General features: G+C 36.7%; 1 protein-coding gene across 2 annotated transcripts in view; it reads right to left on the bottom strand.

The window, feature by feature from the left end:
- Positions 1-23,688, bottom strand: part of macrod2 (mono-ADP ribosylhydrolase 2) — a 576,338-nt gene that overhangs the window by 425,021 nt on the left and 127,629 nt on the right. For both annotated transcript variants that reach the window (XM_051917527.1, XM_051917528.1), the window contains exon 4: positions 5,044-5,073. In XM_051917527.1, the coding sequence (XP_051773487.1) occupies positions 5,044-5,073 (30 nt within the window). The remainder of the gene's footprint in view (positions 1-5,043; positions 5,074-23,688) is intronic.

Here is a 23,688-nt window from a genome sequence, read left to right as displayed (position 1 = left end):
GTTTCACCCATACAAAACATTTAAGGGAGAGTTTTTACAGATATTTACAATCTAAACTGCCCTTTGAAAATGATATTCATACTGAGAGAAACTGAGAAACGGTTGGATGGATGGAGGATTTGAGACTGAGTATGTGAGTGGAGTGGAATTACAGAGATTTTCCCCTCCCCACTTAAAGCATTCTCAAATCAATAGGTCCAAATCCACTCCAGGTCAACAACAACATTTATTTTTTTCACATCTTGGAAAAAGTGATCATTATCCATTTTTAGAGACTCCATAGTAAGGAACACATCCTCAACACTTCTATTTGAATTTTAGAAATAGTCGACTCAATAGCCTGTAAATAAATTGCACAACTGGGATTTTGCACTAAAGCAAACCCTTCAGTTGTGATTGTATTGTAAAATAATCTTTGAAATGAAGCTGAATGTACAGCTGGCATAGGCTCCGTGGAGATATATGTGATGAAACAATAACAACATGAGTTGAATGTGACCAAAATAGAAGCTCTATACAGTACGTCTCTTGGTGCCAATTTGCGACACATACTGTACACATCCACACAGATGAATTCACATACTAAAAGAATATGCAAATCCCAACATGGCACTTGTGCAAACCGTCAGGTATCAACAGGCTGCTTTAAAGTGTGAAAAAGCAATTTTAAAAGCTATCCAATGGTTGTGTTCTGTCAATGGAGTCACTTTCACCGCCCAAAAAAAAATAAATAAAACGATTAATGCCCGCAGGCTAACGGATGTTGCTGGCAACACACACGGTCTTAATTGCTTTTTGCAAGGTCAAGCGACCTACTGCTCCACAGCTCAGAATAAGGAGACATAATTCAAGTATGAAACATGACATGTTCTTATTCCAGCAAGGAGAATCTGGAACTTCACTGGACCACATTACGGTGATACATTTTAAAATTTCCAGTGCCAAAACATTTATGTTAAATCAAAAATGAAGAACTATACAATGTGGAACAGCAGTAACCAAATTATAACTGAGTGATTAAAGAATGCTTTGAAAGGGAAGGGTAACTGCTCTCACTTCTACTCCACTCACACAGACTTACAAATATGAAACATCACCTAAAATGCTGTAATTTGTCTGGGTGGTCTAATTTAAACCTCAGTGCTAAACAGTCAAAATCATTTTAAACAGAATGTAAATGAGCCAATATCCCCTCTGAATGAAAACATCAAAGTTCTCTCCATTACAGAAGATTAGTAGCAAAGTAAAAACCAAAATCATCATGTTCTACACCAACAACCAGACTGATAGACATCAGGACTTATTTACATCTGATGTAGCCCATCAGAACACCCAGACAACTAAACAACCCCAAACAGTTTATATAATCAGATGCATCTCTGAACTGCTTCATTTACTAGAAAGCAAACATCAAGATATAAGACACAAATTTTAAGCTAGAAATGATAGTAGATACTACATACAATCTTTTAAGTGTTATTATTAGACAGAGATCATTTAGATTAAGGAGAAATACAAGATTTAAACATGCCTATTCAAAACTAAGTAGCTAAAGTGGCAACTAAAGAACGTGCTTAGCTGACCACACCAATTTTATTTTGATTGAGTTTGTTGTGTGTTGCGTTTGTGGCTAAACGACAGGAAACCACTCGGCCGCAGCTATGAAACCCTGTGAGAGTCAAAAACTGGGTGGAATGCTGGTACGCTAAAGCCTAAACCGCTAAAACAGTTTACAAGAACAATTAAATGCCTGTGACCTTTTGCCCCACCCAGAGTTCAAAGCCCAATGCTGTAGAAACTTTCCCTTCTATTTACATTAAAGAGTCAGCTTTTCTGACACATCTTAGGTCATTAGAAAGCAAAACAAGAGCAAGAAAACCTTCAAGAGATAAGAGGAAGCCTGCGTCTTTTTTTTTTAAGAGTGGCGAGCGAGATGAACTTGTCACAGATGGAGGTCCTCACCTCTATAAACGATAGGCGGTAGGAAAGGGGGAGAAAAGAAAACACGTTTGTGTATCTGCCGTCCCAATGCTGATATTGTAGGGTCAAGAGATAAAGCCACCCAGGACATACAAGATTTTTTTTAGACTGGAGAGAGTGAGAAAGAAATGAAGAGCTTCATCTCGAGTGAAACAGGAGAGACAGATTGAAATAGAGGGAGAAAAGTCGCCTTAGATTGAAGTCTCAAAGATAAAAGCCAAAGATTGCTTGCTGCCTAGATCATCATCCATTGAATGAGCTCATGTCAGTCTGCTTTTGCTTCAGTTTTGCAATTATTTCCACAGGATTACACTTGACTTTGTTCAGACAGGCAGCAAAAATCTGAATTTTTGGTGCATCTTATTCAAATTAACAGCAAAAACAGATAAAAAAAAATGATCAGCTCAGATTTCAAGTAGTTTTTTTTTGTTTGTTTTTTTTTGTCATTTATGTATATGCATATATGTAGTGTACAATGTATTCTAAAGCAGTGTTCAAATACACTCTTTTTGAGAAGGATACACAATATATCAGCAAATAGATATTTTATTTATCGTGTCAGTTGATATTAACTATATTTCTATCATGACAACTCTCAGAAGATTTTCATCATGGTAATGGATATGACAATGTTAATGTATTTGGACTTGGTGTAATAGATCTGCTAATAGGAACTGGCTACTGCCAATACATATGCTGTTTTGCTGTTGTGTGTATGTAAGGCATAGTCCTGCTGCACAAATTGCATATATATATATATATATATATATATATATATATATATATATATATATATATATATTTTTTTTTTATATATATATATATATATATATATATATATATATATATATATATATATATATATATATACACACATACACACACACACACACACACACACACATAATTACCCATAGCAGATCTATACAGGTGGAGCTGGGGAAGGTGGAGTTTCGGAGGAACTCTGAAAGCTTGCTGCAAACTCTTAGTGAATGCTAACTAGCCATTTAAATGTTGTGAGCAGCAAGCTCATTGGCTGCAGATGCAACATGAACCAATCATCTTGTGCTAAGTAGTTAACACTGAATATCATCAGTTTGCGTTAAGGACTTATCAGCCTGCGCCATCTAGATTTTCATGACAGAACTAGGCATATTGGTCTACACCAAACATGAGTGTCACATCACGTCAAAAACAAACAGAACCCATAATAATTACTGATGCTGTCTATACTGGATACAATATACAGACGCCTGTTCAATTTCTGACATACTTGAGTCTTGAGTCTACCGACAACAGGATAAATGCAAGAGTAAAAGAACATTTGCTTTAACGCGTCGTTTAAAGACTTTAAAGAGTCTGTACAGAGATGCAAATGTCTTTAAATGACTTTAAAAGGACCCCAGTGTCAGAAACAAGTGGATAGATTATTTTTAAAGGCGTCCCGGATTGCATCCGAGGATTATATGTTTGTTTGGAATAATTGACTTAAGATTGTTTTGTAAATGAGACCCAGTATCGGAGAGTTTGCAAAGAAACTTTTGTTGATGGATAAAGCAGCCAACTGTACTGGATCTGACAGCAGCTACATCACAAATCATAAGTAAACAATTTCTTAATGGTTTTATATGAATAATGTCTTCAAAACACTTGTGCAATAGCAAGGGTTTGTTAATACTTTTTCCTATGCAATGACATTAGCCAATCATAACAGTGGCAATCCCAAACTAGTGTAACTGCTTCTCCCTGTTTTCAGAGTTTAACATGTTTTCTTATGTTGCCAGCCTTGGATTAGCATTTTTGTTTTCTTCTTTGACACTATACCAAATGGCTTATAGTTACGGGTTAATTGGTTTTCTAGCACTGGCATCTGGAGATGGCAATTAGGGGAGACAATACTCTTGATATGGGCTTTGATTAAACTCCCTTCAGTGCTGAACACGACAATGAGCTTTTTTTTTTTTTGTATCAGAGATGCAGGTTTTGTTTGCAGGCTGACATGTTTGGAGAAAAAAAAAAAAAACACCTCCAGATGCAATGCTAACAGGCATATTTCCTTTCACAGATCTTTTTCAGGTACAAAAATATTCCCACAGAGTGTTACATCAGCCTTCGTTCACCTGCCGCTGCTGATGAACATTCTCTAATAGCCTCTCTGACACACACGCCCACACACACCAATATCAAAAGCCAATTACGGCAAAATAATGAAGAAACCAAATTGCCCTCAAGACGTTTCGCATCGTGACAAATCAATAAAAGGACCATGATGACATACAACGAGGTGCCAATAAAGCAAGCGTTTGACTCCCAGTCGTGGGGGTCACACTGATTCACTGACAAGTGCTGTGGTAAGTAGTTTTGTCACAGATGTATGACCTCTAACCTTAATCAGGCTTTTTTTTGTTGTTGTTCGCCACTTCTTCAATCAGGGAAATCGGTCACAGTGGCTGATAAGGGTCTATTGTAAAGACGGGGGTTTGTGGGCTTTTAGTACACATCAGATAACATAAGAGCCATACTAAGAAGAGTGTGATGTGAGACGGATAGTGTATCACAAGTGGTAATCGCTTCCTCACGAGGGACCCAATCAAGCGTGGTCGGTTCCCAAGATGTGGCAGGGGAGAGGGACCCTCCCTGACACCGTGGCACAGATGGATAAACAATAGATCGTGCGAAAGGGGGCACACGACTGACCTACATTCATTATCTGGGGACTAAACGGATTCCTCTGTAAAAGTGAGGTGTATCAAAATTCCAAATGTAATTGGGTTGATTCACGACCCCACACCCTGACACTTCTCTACCCCTTCTGTCATGTCTCGTGCTTTGTGTGTAATTACTGCAATCACGTCAAAGCGTGTGCAGAAATGTGTCCAAATGAGGGCCTTGGTAGTGTTTCGCCATCAACCGCCCACACGGGCAACCCCAGACATGGTTGGACACCTCTGATTCCATATGCCAGCGGACGACGATGTGTTTACTGCTGTCGAATCCATGGAGAAACCACCTAACATCTCAAAATGATGTCACAATGAAAACATAGTAAGATAAGACACTTACCTCCTCCACCGCCGAGCAGAGAAGAGTTTGCTGTAGAGGAAACAAAAGAGAGAAAAACAACATGAGTGTCTGATTTAAAGAATACATTCAAAAGAAGCACTTTACCTCAAAGCACAGCACACTATCATTCAGATGTAAGCCAACAGAGATGTAGAACCTGAAGGTCAAGAACACTCTAAAGCCAGACATTTGCACTGAATAGAGGTTTGAGGCACCAGTAAGCTGGCAACTATACTGCAGAATGCTATCATTACACTTCTAAATGAAGCCATTAAGTGCTAAACGCCTATGCTGCGTGTTTTCTGTCAGAGCCGAGTGGGCTACATGTAGAGCTGCTGCGGTGAGTTTAAGCAGAAGCGCGGGGGGCCCGGGTGTTTCTTTGATGCCATGTTTCTGATCTCCGATAGTGCAGTGGGCGGCCCGGGGTCGAGACCTGTCTAAGAAATCTCTCCTGCCGCTCGGATAAGAGTACTAAAAACAGACCGAGTAAAAATATATTCCACTTCTCTTTACGTAGATGGAACAATCAGCCATACAATAGAGTGTGGCACCACAACCCACAGTTACAACCTTTCTCCGCTATTCTACAAGTGGCAAGCTAATAAGAGGTTTTATTAGAGAAAAAAAGAGGGGTTACTGAAACATTTGAAAGTACTAGGATTATCTCTGCTCTAGATAAAAAAAATATCAATTATCAAAAATAAAAAAATATTTTATTTATTATTTTAAATAAAATAATAAAAACAAATGTTAATTATACATCACATATCTGCACTGTTCAGAAAGAACGCTAAGATATACATCAGCATTTTAACAGCATAAAAAGGTCCTAACAGTGCGACTGTGCGTTTCTGTCTGAGCTTTCGCAACAACGACAGCACGGCATCTTATATCCCAGTGGGGACGCTGAGAAAGTTGAGAATAATGACCCACGAGGGCCCTTTTATTTTTACTTTCTTAAATGTTTCTTTCCCTTTGTGAAGCAAGTCTCTCTGTGGGATTCTTTTGATCTCTCTTCCCCTCGCTCCTGCTCTTTTTTCTTAGAGAATAACCATAAGGTAAGCATGAAAAAAAACTGCTACCTCCACTGAGATCGACAACAAGACTAACCCCACAGCAACTGATATCAAGGGAGACATTAAAATCCTCAAAATGGATGGGGACTTTTCCTTAACAATCTCTTATCATAAGACAGCGAGCAGGAGAACAAATGGAGAACAGCTGCTGTGTAGAAGTAAAAGAGAAAACGTGTGCACTTTCAGAAGAATATCCCAGTGCTGCTGTGCAGTGAAACTGGCTACTCGCAGTATGATCCAAAGTGACAGGAACTTGAGTCCAAACAGGCCACAGTCAAAGTCTAAACAGAAATCCACACCAGAGGCGAAATCATGCCATATTGCAGTTTGATAAAGGTTTTTTTTAAATCATAAAATGCATTAGCTCACTGTCTGTTGTGTTCTATATTTAGGCAGATACAATAAGAAAATAGTCATGGCTAAAAGTAGTAGTCAACCGACAGAGTCATATTAATCAAAATGTAAATATATATTTATATACAATACCAGATTGTACCAGTTAGTTTTTTGTTGTTGTTGTTGTTGTTTTAAGAAATGAATACTTTTATTCAGCAAGTACACATTAAATTAATCAATAGCAACAGTAAAGAAATTTGTTACAAAAATGTTACAAAAAAAAACTATTAAAAAATGTTTAAATGTTACATTTCAAATAAATGCAGTTCTTTTGAACTTTCTATTTTTCAAAGAACCCTGAAAAAAAAAATGTATCACTGATTCCAAAAATATTAACTGTTTTCGACACTGATAATAAAAAATGTTTCTTGAACAGCATGTTAGAATGATTTTTGAAGGATCATGTGACACTGAAGACTGGAGTAATGATGCTGCAAATTCAGCTTTGATATCACAGTAATAATTAATAATAACTAATAAAATAAATTTTAAAATAGGCAAAAGTTTTTTTAATTTTAATTGTAATACTATTTGACAATATTACTATTTTACTGTACTATATATATATATATATATATATATATATATATATATATATCTTATTGTTATAGTAGGTTAATAGGCTAATATTAAATTTAGTAAACACATTTATTAATAACTGTATATTTATACAACTGACTGCCCTATTTGTTTCTTTTTCTCATGTGCTTCTAGTGTGCCTCACAAAAGAAAAAAAGAAAAAAAAAAGTGAAAAACACAAGCAAGCCACCAACAATGCAGAAAATCAAACAGGAAGACAACATGTGCTACTTCCTGTGTCATCCTACACCTTTGCTCCACTTGGTGTCCACCCTTGAAGACCACAATGCTCAATAGACAAAGACAAAGCTCAGTCTGTACATGGTGAAGTTTTTTTCTGTCCTGTTCAGGTCATAAATCCCAGTCAAAGCTTCCTGCTCTCTCTAAGAGAACGGACGAGGGCCAGTAGGACTCACAGCGGTGGGCATCCCGCTAAGCTCGTAAATCTAACAATACAGAAACACCGAGATTGTGCTGGTCATTAGTTAGTGTCAGAAAACAACACAGACGCCGGCCTCCATGGTGACGACATCCTCACACATTCCCACACTTCCACACACACAATCGCATCTTTCCTGTGTTTTTCCTTTTGCACTCAGGGTTGATACCAAGCAGCTAAAAGCTGCTCACACTTTCCCGCCAGGCCCATAGGGAAATAGCGCATGTCCTCCAGAGAAAAAAAAAAAAAAAAAAAAAAAAAACACCAGAGAAAGAGAGAAATATTCTGTATTAATACATCACAGAAAATTCGCACACACAAAAACTTTTGGAAGACTGCAAAAATGAAGACATGCAACAAAGACTGGAACACACACACACACATATATACATATATATATATATATATATATATATATATATATATATATATATATATATATATACGGCGGGCAAACACCAAAGCATTCATCTGTATTTTAATTAATCATTTACACTGATAATACAGGACAGTACATTTATTTTAGGGACAGTGCCCCCTGAAGTGACCTGAAGTCTTGATTAGGCATCTTAAAACAGCTAACTTTCAAAATCAAATAAATAATTACACTGGTATTGAATCCTGTGTCTTTCCAATATAGGTAAATCTTTCTTAGGTAAAAGAGATAATTGATCTTAATTAGAATTTCTGATAAAATAAAAGTAAAATAAAATATATAGGAAATAAGCACAATCCTTCAATAAAAAGACAACAACAAATAAATAAAATAATTAACTAAAACCCACAATATGATCATTTGCTTCTTTTTTTTCCATTTAGCACTATTCTCCACAATTTTGTAGTGTAAATGGTGCAATTAGTGTTCTGAAAATTATACAATAAGTAATGTACTGCAATTACCCAGATGATAATGATGATGAACCAAAAAAGAGAAAAAAAAGTTTTAAATGCTGGATACTTTATGCACTTAACTATACATATAATGTAGGTTTCAGGAGATTGGCGGATGTGGGAACTCGGGGAAACTTCAGAGGAAAAGACAGAAACTTACAAATGTGAGCTGAATACTGTACTTTACAATCACCCCACATTGTCTGCATTTCAGTATTTGTATAATATATAATTTTGGGGCATTTGGGCTAGGTTAGCTAATCTGCAGTAGCAGCAACACTAAACAAGAGGATCCATGTTTAAAGCTACATTTCCCTCAAATGAACATATCTTTGTAAAACAATATTAAGGTGTGGTCACATCTACTATTGTTCGGCCATTTTTTTTTTTTTTTGTGGGTGAAATCCAGTGATTTCGATAGGAATCCATGCGATCACTATGCTATTGGCAATTTTTGCCCATGAAATGTCATACAAAAAAAAATCCGCTAATGTCACCACACATTTATTGTTCCATTTGAGATATTATCAAATACTTGTACAACTCATGAGAAAACGTTTGAATTATGTTATTCTTATGGAAATGCACAATTTTTAGAAAGCATGAAGATCCACCCCTAACCACACCCCCAAACTCAACCGTCAGTAGGGCGTGAGCAGATCGCATGAAAATCTACTAATGAAATTGAACGAATTCATATGCATTAGCCACCAATTCGCCAAAACATAAAATAGTTACAGACTATTTAATGTAAGTGTACAGTACATTTCAGATACAGATATATTATGTACACTTTTAGCATGCTAAAGCAGAGAAATTTCATTTCTTTATTAATTTTATAAGAACCTGTCAACCTTTGCAAGCTTCCAGAACTTTTCACATTTTCATCCATATTCTACTTAGTTGCACAATATCAGAATATGTGATTAACTGACTAACTCTGTCTGGCATACAGAATGAAGATGCAAGAGTAAAGCAAGTACACAGTCTGCATTAACCTGAGGCTAAACGAAAAAATGATCTGCCAGGACCTCAAATGAACCAAGCTAAAATGCTTTACTGGAAAACAACTTTATTTTTTTCTCTGGCTTTATACCCTTTTTTTCCTGGATTTTGCTTTTAGATGAACACCAAATCTTCAGCTTTTTCACATTCATGATGCCAAGTTCAAAACACCAATATAATTTTCCTCAGAGATTTTGAGCCTTCTACAAAATTAAAGTGAATACAAACAGAAGCATGTTGACAGAAGAAACGAAGCTGCTATATTTAGCGGCCAGACATACTGAACATGCCAGTATCTAGCTGATATTATTTGCTTTTTATAATAAAGAAGGCTAAAAACAGGATTCCACAGAGTACATTCCAGTTTCAATAATCTGAGCATCAATCAAAGTGTTGGAACTAGTTACAGCAGTGAGGAATTCAGTACTTCAAATGTTCAGCCATGTGAAAATAAGCTTGCAAACCTCAAAATAAGGATAATAGGTGAATCACCCTTCAGTTTACACATACACACACCGGACTTTCCACTTCACAAGACAGCTTAACTAGGTCTGCCAGTCAGCCCAGAATTTTAGGGTGAAATCATTAGTACAGTAAGCAACGGGTTGTAGACCGCAAATACACACATACACACACACATACACACACACACTCACAAAGCACCCTGCGAAATCACTGAAGGCAGAAAATATCAGGGAGAACCCATCTCATGTCAGCAAAGCTCGCCGTTAAATTGAACCAAGTCTTGTGGGTAATGATAAGACTCTTTATTAGCCACTGAGACAGAGAGAAAGAGAGAGAGAAAAAACTAGGCTGTATTTCTTATTTGCAGCACATTAAAAATACATGTGGTTTTGCCTGGCCCAGACGCAGCATAGTGTGATAACTCTACTCGGCTCTTTGGTTCTTTTTATTGCACCGAGTGTTCCCGGAGGAATACGTCTGCAACTGCTGAGCACCAGAGCAGGACAAGCTGAATCAGAGAGTATGGGACCAGAACAGATCTCTCATCTCATCTCACTCTCACTCTCTCTCTCTCTCTCTCTCTCTCTCTCTCTCTGTACGTGTACAGTTATATAGCAGTCAAGGGAGGAAAGGGCCCAAAAGCACTCAGTGCCATACCACTCTTGATCAAAGCCCCTCTTCTCCACATCAGGCACACCAATACAGTCCTGCATCTATGGCTGTAACAACTGTTCAAGGAGGAATACTCAATCTTCTGGATGTCCTAGTAAATGATGATCAAGAGAACTTCAATAATAACTCCCAAGGCCAGCTCAAACCAGTTTTGCAAAGTCTTGAGTTTTTGAAACTACTGAATGTAATGAGCATTGTTCTTGTTAACAAAAATTACTGGCAAAAATGTTTGTTAATGAAGGGTTTTTCATCACAAAAAATGTGCATCATAATGACAATTTAAAGGATTTATAATTTAAACATTCTATTGACAAAAATATGATTAAACAATAATACCGTAAGATACTGAAAATGAACTAAATGTTTTTAAAGAGTATGATTGTTTCAAATAATCCAATTATTGCCAAATGTATGTAAATGCAAGCAACATTTTAGTCATGTTGTAAATAAATTCTTGCCATAACAGTGCACTAAAACATATCCAAAACACTGACAATCAATATCTAAAGCAGTGGTTCTCAACTGGTTTGGACATGGGACCCACATTTTCCTATGGTCATGAAGCCATGACCCAATTTTTGTTAGGAATTTGACCTAATTCTTAATATAGAAAGAATTCTTAATTCTTAATATAGTGTGTGTATACTGCTGGCCACAAAAGTGAGTACACCCCTAAGTGAAAATGTCCAAATTGGGCCCAATTAGCCATTTTCTCTCCCCGGTGTCATGTGACTCGTTAGTGTTACAAGGTCTCAGGTGTGAATGGAGAGCAGGTGTGTTAAATTTGGTGTTAATCGCTCTCACTCTCTCATACTGGTCACTGGAAGTTCAACATGGCACCTCATGGCAAAGAACTCTGAGGATCTGAAAAAAAGAATTGTTGCTCTACAAAAAGATGGCGTAGGATATAAGAAGATTGCCAAGACCCTGAAACTGAGCTGCAGCATTGTACACTATACATTGAAGCAAAGTGTCATTTCTTCAGCCTTGTCACATGAAAAGATATAATAAAATATTTACAAAAATGCGAGGGGTGTACTCACTTCTGAGAGATATATTAAGAATTAGACAAACACAAATTAGCCTATAAGAAGTATAATAAATGCTGATTATTGATTACTGATAACTAATACTGATGAGTAAACATACAAAGTTAGTAAGTTGGTATGAGCCACCACAGTCATTAGAAAATATACAAAATAACACAAAGTGAAAATAAAGTTGTGCTTTGCATGCTCATAATTTCTTTTGCCCTTCATTTATACTGAAGCGATATACAAGGTGCGTCACCGCATTTACGCGTGCAATTGAAGAGTTGAAAAGGTTGTTTTTTCTGAGTTGAGAGACTTATTATTTATTAAGTTAAGAAAATATCAATTATAATGACACTGATATATCGCCTGACAACTCCTCTAACAGATAATATTGAATCAAGACAACGTGTTTTTCTCAGGCACTCTTGCATCAGAAAAACATAGAATTACATGTGTTGTTGTTGTTTCTTTGACGGCACACTTCGTGACCCACTCAAAACAGTCTTGCGACCCACCAGTTGAGAAACACTGATCTAAAGCATACACACTTTCACTTTCAAGTCAACTGAACCATTTTCAGAGAAAAAGAAAAAAAAAATCAGATATCATTCAAGTAAAACTGACTAAAATTAATGAATATGACAACACTGACCAAATTTAAAAGATATTTTCATCAAAAGACTAAAACAAACACTGATCGTAGAGAAAACACTGCAGTATTAAACACGAGTCTGAATCTGGCAAGGAGACAAACATCTAAAGATGACCCTGATGTGCTGTATAATGGCCTAATACCACAAGTAGCCCACAGATTCAGAAGGTTGGGTCACATAGCTCTAGGAAATGCTTCTAGGCACCCCTTTATAAACCGTATCAATCACGACAGTTGCTGATAACAAGCCAAACTACTGCTCGATTCTTAACTGACCTTGAAACTTCTATTAATGAGCATAAAATACACTTTTTGTTGTTCTGGTTTCAAGCCTCTTCTATCTACACAAGGGTCAGCGCATGTTTTTCTTACTTATCAAAGAACGTCATTTCCCATTCTCATAAATAAATGCCCAGCAGCATCTGTTCTTCTCAACAAAGTTATACCAAGAGATCTGTTCAACATATCACATATCAATTTTTTCGTTGAAGATAATTAGCAGATGCAACACTGAGGCACGGTGACACAAATGATGATGGCAGCATCATGGGACAACAGAGCTCCAATGGTTACGCGGAACGCTCCTTTTAATCCTTTTTTTTTTTTTTTTTTTAATGTGTCCGAAGCATTACGGGTGGCCCTGCCTTGCCTGGTGAAGAAATGTTTCTCTGTGCTCCTCATCAAAAGCACAGAGAGAGAAAACTAGGCTACATAATTCATCAAGCTGCACAATTTTCATGCCACTCTTAACTTGGAGTTTTCCTCTGAAGGACACAAAAAAGTGCTTTTATGAAGAAGAGCAGCTTTTACTTCTCTAAAGACCACAGTAATATAGATTTTTCAAAAAAAAAAAAAAAAAATTATATATATATATATATATATATATATATATATATATATATATATTATATAAAATAATAATAAAAAAATTGGGGTTCCAATATAATCCTGTAAAACTGCATGCATACAGAAATGTCTACATTAGATTAGTTTTAATGTCACTTGTCACTTAATGTCACAAATGTTTTAAAGCCAACCTGCGTTAAATGTTACCAAGAACATGGACCAAAATAATAAGCCAAATATTTGTGTCTGTACACCATCTCCATATAGTCTTCTCATCACAATGGCTCAATTCATTCTCACCTTCCATCTTTCCTGCACCCCCTTTCCGATCCTTAGATTTGATGTGCAGAAGAGAAAGCAATAACAAACAATAATGGTGAAAAATAATGATGCTTCTGCTGGTGAATGCAAAGATGGACTAATGCATTCTGCAAGGTGTTATGATTCATCATCTGAGACAAAATAAATAAATAAATAAATAGGATAAAATAACAGGGACAAAAAAAACAAAAACAAAAAAACAGACAGTCTCTTTCAGTTAGTCTGGCCTAAATGACTTCTATCCTTGTACCCTGAAACAACATTATAGTTGATTCAAAAAGAGGTAATGTAGAATACTTATATAAGAGGCAAAAAATGGGTCAAGACTGCAAGAGAACAGACTCATCAAAAAATAATTTGTTAAGTATCATGCAGGCCTACGTACGAGAAAAGATCTACTGCTAATATATTGTTGAGACAGACTGTGAAACTTGCAGAAAAAAATACACTGATAAAAAAAAAAAAAAAAAAAAAACATGAGGTATTTGTATTGGTTGTACAAAGAGTCGGATTAAAATGACCTCATGAGGACCTGCAGAAATAAGAGAAACGTGGCAGAAAATACAACCTGAATCAAGGCAAATGCATTAATGTGAGCCACATACAGTCATGGCCACATGTTCACAGGGACCGTAAATGTCAAACTTTCTGATATTGTGTTTAGTCAGTTTTCTGTTTACTGAGATCAACTTTGCTTCCATAGGCTATTTCATTCCTGGATTTATTGTATATAAATATGATGTCATGCTTTTTTATAATAACTGGTAATTTTGTTGCAATGTACACTTTGGCCAAGTAATTAAGCAGTCAGTATCAACATGCAGATGATTTTTACTTCATTAAATATTTCACCTAATTTATTAACTTAGTAAATTTAGTAATTTTGTTTATTTTTAATAACCTTTTCACTTAAATAAAATAGGGGAGGATAGATAATCATAATAAAACAAGATAAACAACAAGACGTTTTCATTATAAAAATGAGAGACAAGAAACAAGAGCCTTGACTTGCCACACTAATACTCTACACAGTTGTTAGATTATTAAAGTGATAGATTACCCAAAAATGTAATTATGTTATCATTTACTCAACTATTAACTCACTTTCCATCTACTGTGGAAAAGGAGATATTAAAGGGTTAGTTCACCCAAAAATGGAAATTCTGTCATTAATTACTCACCCTCATGTCATTCCAAACCCATAAGACCTTCGTTTTGATGAAATCTGAGAGGTTTTTTTTTTATCTCCCACAGAAAGCAACATAATTACAGTCATTTAAGGTCCAGAAAAGCAGTAAAAACATCGTTAAAATAGTCAACGTGACTACAGTGCTTCAACCTTAATGTTATGAAGCGACAAGAATACTTTTTGTGTGCAAAAACAAAACAAAAATGACAACTTTATTCAACAATATCTTCTCTCTTACTGCTACACTGTTTACATCCAGCGCTTCCAGGTTCTACGTCAGAACACAGACTCAGTATTGGTAAATTTCGTTTCTTTCTATGGGAGATAAAATAAAAACTCTTGGATTTCATCAAAAATATCGTAATTTGTGTTCCGAAGATGAATGAAGGTCTTACGGGTGTGGGACGACATGAGGGTGAGTAATTAATGACAGAAATTTCATTTTTGGGTGAACTAACCCTTTAAGCGTCATGTCTAAGATGCCCTGTTCCATATGAAAGTTCATAGGGACCAGTTGTGTATGGAAAACAGCAGCTTTGCATTTTTGAGTAAACAATCTCTTAATAAGCAAGTATCATATGTAGGATACTGGCATCTCAACTTTAATGCAACATAATCACAGCTGCCCTGTTCAAAATATCAAATAACGGACATTAAACTCATGATGAAAGCCAAACTAAAGGGTAAAGCAGTTTTGCTTTGTAAACTTTCTGGAATTAATAATAATTTTGGGTCATTTAAAAAAAAAAGAAAAAAAAAGAAAAAGACAATCGTAGGGAGTTCAATGAAACTGGTATTCACTTCAAAACTTTGGTACATGTTCCTGCCACTTGAAGTTACAACTAAGGCTGGTTTTTACACCTCAAAGGGAAAATCGTCACGCTTGAGTTAAAAACGCACACCAACAGCACCCACTGTTACTCGCTGAGCCATAAAGAGGAGATAAACAAGGTTATTACCTAAACCTGCATGCTATCATTAGTGCCCAGGGCCACACACAAATAAAGGCGATATCAGAGCATCATGGGCACCGAACACTTACAGCAGCATTCACCTGAATGCAAAACCATCAAAGGAAGAGTAGTGCCTGTTTATTTCTGCATCTATTAACGGTGCGCTATTCAGAAACCTCGCCGAACTCACAAAGCATATATACAGCTCATCCAGTTTTATCTTTAGAAACTTAATGAGCACCAAATTAAGAAAGCATGCAACTTTTTAAAACACAAACTACCAAAGTAATTGTAACCATATTAAGTAGATTATGACCGGAAAAACAAAAAATTGAAAGGAAAGAGTGAAAACAAACCTGAAGATGTCTTTAATTATAGATAAAAATAATAATAATAATAACATTGTAAGGGGAGACAACAAAAAAAAAAAGTGTTAACCAAAACCAGCTCTTGCATCTGGAAACAAAAGTTCTGATTACTTTCTTTAGTTCTTCACAGATGTTTTGACTGAACCAAATGACATTTCAAAGAATTTTTTTTAAAGGGGACCTTTTGAAGGCCATTATGAAATCTTTATGAAGCAGTATGTAGGGTTAAAAAGAAATCACAAGCACAAAATCACTGATAATGCATACTTCAGCTCATTGATGGCATCTGTTTATAGTTCAGAAATTTAAGTTTTAAGTTGAGTGTAGTTAAGAAAGTATTTGAGGGATGCATGTTATGCCTGAGATAAGTAAAGGGAAGGTTTGAAGGCCAAGTAAAAGGCAATCAGTCCGAATATTAACGACAAAGATTTGCATAAGCTTCTATTTGAATTTGAATGGCATCTAAATGGAAGTAGGAGAGGTTATATTTTTGACAGCTAACCCACATCACATGCACATAAAAAGTAAATAAATAAAAAGAAATAAATGTCAGGTACAGGCTTTTTTCCATCTTAATATTCAACAAGAATACTACACAAAACAACTGAATATTATTGGCTGGCTACACTGTTAGCAGAGTCGATTACATTGTTTACAGAGCAAAGCATAAGTACAGCAGTCCTTAGATTTCTTTTGTATTGATAAAATTACTTGTAAAACACTCGGATATCAGATTTGTGAACCACAGAACAAGAATTTGTATCCTGCTTTCCCAGTGACTTCCTGTCTCCCTTATCATGGCACAGCCGAACTCCACAAATGGTATACACTTCAGTATCTCTCCAGAGGCAGAAATTCCATGGGTTTTTTTTTGTTGTTGTTTTGTTTTGTTTTTTGTCTCGCTTTGCTAGCCACCCCAAATCGAGAGAGCCTGATGAAATCGTTTAGGACCGTTTTCTTCTCTAAAACAATGTAAATATTAAGTTAGAAATGGTTCAAGCATACATCAGAGCGTGTGTGTATATGAGTCTGTTACATAAACGATAGTTTGCATTCGGCAGTGGAATTCCCACAGTGTGGATAATTGGCTTACGTCTCATGAGCCTTTTATTCCTCTCTGAACTCCATGCACATCTCCGACGCAGGCCAAATAACGACTAACGTCTTTGCATCATGCTGCCACAGCATCTGGCAGAATTCATTTTCAGAAGCCACTGACAGGAAACAGTAAATTGTTATTGGAGAATAAGTGATAACGAGCTTGAATATGCGTGGGGGTTAAGTAAGACACAAGATTCGACTCCCTCCTGCTCTCCAGGAAGAACGCAAGCACTAATCCTGATGTTGTTCATCAGGGCTGCTAAACACGGGAGCCAAATGTGTCACCAAACATTTTTGGACTGCTTCAGCATCTATATAATGAAATGATCCAATATCAATTGAAACAGAAGCATTAGCTACTGGAATCAGAAAGTGAGATGGTAATCAATTATAATTAATGAAATAGAATAATATAATATAATATATATATATATATATATATTACAAAAAATATATAAAATAAAAAGAAATAATTACAAAAATATAATAAAACATGAAAAAATATTTAAAAAATAAATAAATTAGAAAATAAATAAAATAATGTGATTTTACATGAATATTACCAAATTAAAGTGTCCCTACATTGATTAGCGCGCGTCTGGAGAAAGAGAGAATGCACACGGAGCTGAAAGGGCTTGAATGAAGTGCGTTTGGCTGTAGATAAAACTACTAGAGGATATTGCGATGAAATATCATTACCACAAACGATCCTGAGTGCTTGTGGTGTGACTCGCACCACTGTTTTGACGTGCTGCTCACTTCCACTAGAAAGAGTAAGATGGTGCTACCGTTCTGTTTCGGGGTCTGGATGGAAACATGCCGAACCAGTGGTTTAGTATGTGTAAAACATCTAGTAGAATATAATTCATATGGCGTTTTTAGCACAATAAAACCTTTACTTTGTGTTCATTGAACTGTTTTGAATGCAATTGGAATTGTGTTTGGGAAAAAAACATCATTCTGTTATTATTACCTAATCAGGAAAAAAACAATTAAAAATCACGATGTCGGCTCAACATCGTGATGTCTGTCAGCCATCGGCGATGGACGATGGCATCATCTATTGGCCCAACCCTAGATCACACCTCAGTTAAAATTAAGGCTGTCGATTTAACACGTTCATTTGATTAATTAATTATGGGAAAACAATAACATGTTAAAACCATTAACACATTTAACGCACTCGCCCCGCCTCAGAACTTTGTAGTTTATCCTACAGTAAGTTAATCTCATATAGTTAATTAGTGAATTTAAATAGATTTTAAGTTGATATTATATTGCATGACAACCCTAGTTAAAATGCACATATAAATGTCTGGCTGACAGAAAATGAGGATCCAATGAAAAACACCTTCACTGGCTGAGCATGGCACAAATAGGAGAAACATTTTCCGGCAGGTTCCATTAAATGGATGCGAAAAAGTGAGATTAAAGACAAGTCAAAACTAGCTGCTTCCTTCTCAAGAAAAACACCTTCAGTCTCTACTAGAGACTGTGAAATTCTATACAAATAAATTCTCAGTAATAACAGTTGACGACAGAATGAAAAGATGTTCCATTGCCCTACATTTCTACCAGACAAACATCACAGCTCAAGAAAATTGTGTGTTGAGGCGGCCCATCAAGAATCGCCTCGGTCTTTAACCAGTACACCTCCATGACCTTGCATCTCAAGGACACTCCATTTGAAATGCATTGAATGTCACAGCATTCATTTCAGCACATGCTTAACTCGACTTGGCTCTTCTGTCAGCGACCAATCAGTTTAGACGTGCCGAGACAGGCCCCTTGTTCTAAAAACCCAGCCTGCTTGTTTGCTGTCTTGTTTGATCTTCTTTTCCTTAACCAGATGCGGGTGAATAAAGTGCATTTCGAAAGATTCCATTTGCCAAAAAAGCCCCATGATCCCAGTTGATTAATTGGGGGCTTTTGGAATAGGGGCCGTAAATATTAGTGTCACTTCCTGGCAAGCGCCAAGCTCAGACACGTCAGGACCCTACGGTGCACCTGTCACCTGCTCGCTAAGGTGACCCTCCACCTTTGTTTGTGTCCACACGTGGCAGTTACTACAAAGTTACATGCATTTAGTCAAGAAGGATGAGGGCAAATTAAAGTGAAGCAACAGATGGGTTGAATGCATATGTGATTAAAGCTCAATGCAATTAGGGCTTCTGGAGAAGGAACAGGAACAGAGTATGCATGAACGCAGGTAGACCGAACTATCAGAGCTACATGCTACACCTGGCTCATGTCGGAAATTTCACCCTTTCTGTATCTTTGACTTCCTCTCTCTCTCTCTCTCTCTCTCTCTCTCTCAAAGCAAGATAAAAATGTCAGTCTCCATCTGTTCAATAGTTTATTCAATCATCATTACTTTTTGATGCTTTACTTACAACGTGTGAAGTGAAAAATGGCCTCAAAGTTGCACTTGATCTTGATAAACAGCTTCCTCAGGGGGTGGAGCATGTGCCCTTAACATTCTGCACTACTATTGCTAGTCGTTGCCTTGCTGCATGTATAGTTGAACTCTAAACTTCACCTAAAATAATAAAATCAATTGTTTTAAATCAAGAATGCAAGTATTCATAAATCCGCAGCAGCAGAGTCTTAGCCGACTGTAAGCTGCAACTGCAAGCCGCTTAAACCCGAGACTAGATATGCTGCTCTCGTCCCACCAATCTCAATATTCAATTTAAACGGCCCAGCAAGAGCCTACAGCTTGATATAATAGATGCACCACTGCTAAATTGGGATTTGGCATCAGATTAAGCTCTTTATGATATTTCTCCCTGAGCAGACTAAAAGAATGTGACATTGGTAGGATTAGAAGAGAACTTCAAAGCAGTGGGACTTTGTGATCATTAATGGACATTCTAATTACTGCGGATGCACCAGAGCTCTCATCATTCTCATCATTTACGATGCACGACTTTGCTTTCAAAAAAAATGCCTCACTGGCATCTTTCAGATGAATTCTGCCACATCGCTGCACCTATAGATGATAAAGACTCTTCAGTAGTCCTTTTTCATACACAAGTGAGCACTGCTCACTCAGAAAAGATGATCTGACTTATCTTGTAAAACATTATTTAATCCTAAAGTGACACAAAACATATTTTTCACCCTCTTCCACTTCAACTCCGAGTGTAGGCTCACTCCCACACACAAACAGAAACAGACAAAAACATATTCTCTAAGACATTCAGAAATGTAGCCTATAGCTCATCTCTTCAGCTTTCATCTCAATTTCTGTCTTCCTGTTATGTGGGCATGCCACACACAGAAAGGAATTCAACATGAAATAGTTTACAGATATCTAAAGCTCTGGAGAAGGTGGCACGCCTTGTTTGTACTTGATGTGGATCCATCAAACTGGTGTATTGAACTCCCAGAGCGCCACTCTTCCTCAAATCTCCAGACTCACTTTCATGTGAAGTCCTATCAGCCAGTGCCAGACCTGGAGGAGGGAATCTGTCTGGGCTCTGCTAAGGTTCTTGTCAGGATGACAGGAAAACCCCAAAGGTATTGTTGTTCAATATGATCGTCCAATCAGATATCTCCTAGAATGGCGTGTTATACAGGTGCCTGATTATTGGCTGCTAGTAATTTAAATAATGAAATAAAAATAAAATAAAATAAAATAAAAATTACAATAAAAAAAAAATATAAAACTAATTAACAAAAATAAAATATAAAAAAATAAAATAAAAATAGAAATAATATAAAAATTAAATTAAAAAATAGATCAAATGATACATATATACTGTATAAACAAATGCACAGATTCTAATAAAATACAAGATGATGGTCTATTTAATAAAACTAACAACTAGCATATTGAAGGGGAGAGTGTGATGATGGCAATATTACATTTCCTTGAAACAGGCCTTGGAAGCAGAGTAAAACCTGGCACTCAGGGGAACATAATGACAAAATGAAAGTTGAAAACTTTCCAGAAGACTAAAGCAATATGTCATACTCTGGATTCCAGTCACTAGGGTATGAGACACCTTACAAAATGCAAACAGTGTTTCAGATCAAAAGAATAAAATGATGGGTCCATTCAATAAAACTAACAGCTAACCATGCTAGGCATTTCGGAATGTGGAAAATAATGCACTTCCATAATTAAAAAAGGCGAAGGAAAGAGGTATGAGAAAGGACATTGTGGTTTTGTGGCCTTCCCTTTAGCTTGATGTCTCTGTAAAGCCCAACCCATTAAAATGTGCCCTCGATTAGATCTGTGGTTACAGCTAACTGCATGGATCGCAGAACATCAGGATGTTTTGAGGTTTTGGTTAAAGAAAGAAAAGAAAAAACCGCAATATCGCATAAATGACAAAGTGTGCAATGCTCCACATGTACTGGCCTGGAAACCCGAGCAGGCCGCTGCTAGTCTTGGATTAACCTCCCCAAGCCCTTCGCGCTTAAGTGAAATGGATCGCCCTCCAAATTCAAGGACCCCCCTGCGGTCACCTGCGCTCCCGCAGTTATGCGAGCCCTTCAGTTGGACAGGGGCAGACGCAGATGTGATGGGCAGCGTGAAAGGGGAGCAGTTTAAGTCGAGCCCTGAGTGACTGGATCAAATGTCACCTCACTATTTTATCCAGACGGGAATAAAAGGCACAGTCTACTACTCTACTGGACAAATGTTCCCTCGAGTGCCTCTCCCAGCAGCCAGGTTTTTCTCTGCTTCCAGGGGCTGTTTCAAGGAAATGTAATGTCGCCATCGTCGCGCTCTCCCCTCCATCCCCGTCCTGAGTGGAACCCATTCATTCTTCAATTGGACTTAATCAAGTTTGAATCGAGTAACAGGCCTCTGTCAATCTTGGCAAGCACTCGGGTTGCAGATATGCAATCTCCGATCGGGTCCCTGAGGCATATTTAACTCATATATAAATAAGGGGATTGTCTCCTGCAAATATATGATATGTCACTGCTGGCCAGACGGCAAGGATATGTTACCATCAAACAGTCTAGACAGCTAGCATGGAGATCTCCAGGAAAATCAAGGAGGGGAGGATGAATATCTTTCAATCTATGCGTTCTCTGCATCTCATTTTGCAGTTAGCATCCATTTTGGCTGAAAAATAGGTTATACAAAATAAAAAAAAAACTTTCCAGAAGACTAAAACAATATTTCGTGCTCTGGATTCCAGTCACTAGGGTATGAGACACCTCACAAAATGAAAAAAAAATGCAACCAACATAACCTAAATACACTTACACAAATTCAGAACATTTTAATTGGGATGGATACAGATGACTGATACAGATGATTGGCTGCTGGAATAAAATAATAAAATAAATTAAAATAAAATAAAATAATATAAAATAATAAAATAAAATGAATGAAACAAAAACAAAAAACACAAAACAAAAATTTAAAAAGAAATAAAACTTAAAATAAATAAATAAAATAAGTTTAAAATAAATTTAAGATTAAAATTAAAATAAAAAAATAAAATAAAATAAAATGAAATGAAATGAAACAAAAATAAAAAAAATAAATAAATAAATAAATAAAAAAAGAAGAGGGCCTATTCAGTACAACTATTAACTAACCATGCAAGTGCTAATCATGGCGGGATACAGATTATTGTGCACCTCCATCATCAAGTTAAAAAGCAGATGAAAGAGGTTTGAGTAAAGACTTTGTCTGCCTTTACTTCGACAGCATCGGCCTTCCCCTTTTAAATGTTGAAGAAAAAAAAACACTAAAACAATCTTTTATGCTCTGAATTCCAGTCGCAAGGGTACAGTATAAAAGCACCTTCAAAAAAAGCAATACAAATCAACTTAACCCAAATACATATCAGTTAGGAGAACAGAGTGTTTTTATGGGGAATGATAAAGCAAAGGTCCGTTTACACGCTCGCAGCTCGAACGACATGCCAAGGGAGACGACTGATGCTACTGCACTAATGTTATCTATGATCTCTCCCATCCCAATTAAAGAGAGAAATAGCCTCTAAACAGCTGGAGGAGAAAGGCCTCTTAGGAAAGGGCAAACAGTTTTTAATGTCAGAAGTCTCATTTAAGCAGAGCATCTGCTTTTCGGGGAGTTTTATAGGGAGCGCAGTCGTGGCTAACGCACACATAGACCCGACCATCTGGAGTGATTGTAAAATTGTGTCTGTGCAGCAAAGACATAAGACAGCAGTGCTAAAGCCCACTCTCAGTTGAGTCAGCGACGACCCTGATCTCTCCTCTCTCTCTGTCTGTATTATTTGAAATCAGGTTACTCCTTCCTGTCTGCTACAAATTACAATGCCATGCTGTCTTTAGTCTGATTACGGTCTGCTGTGCTAGAAATCTTTTTGTACTGTGATGAAATATAATTTTGCTTCCCTCGCACCGGTTCTTGCTCATACAAATTTTCTCCATTTCTCTAATTCAGTATTTCATTGTGAGATTTCTACATTGGTATAGTGTAGCTGACATGCTATAATATGTTTTCAAATGTTAATAAAACCCCACAATTTCAAAATAATAGATCTCTCGTCTAATTTAAACATGAAAATATGATTTCCTTAAGGACTCTATCAGCGTCACAACCTCCCGCAGTAAGCTGGCAGTCCATCTTACCTAATGGAGAAACATTGCTACGTCAGCGAAAACTGTAGCCTGTATTTAACTCTGTGAAAGCACTGCTTGT

Source organism: Ctenopharyngodon idella, chromosome 13, assembly GCF_019924925.1.
Source record: "Ctenopharyngodon idella isolate HZGC_01 chromosome 13, HZGC01, whole genome shotgun sequence".
NCBI lineage: Eukaryota > Metazoa > Chordata > Actinopteri > Cypriniformes > Xenocyprididae > Ctenopharyngodon > Ctenopharyngodon idella.
The sequence above is the reverse complement of the archived record's forward strand: the minus strand, read 5'-3'. Positions and strand labels throughout refer to the sequence as shown.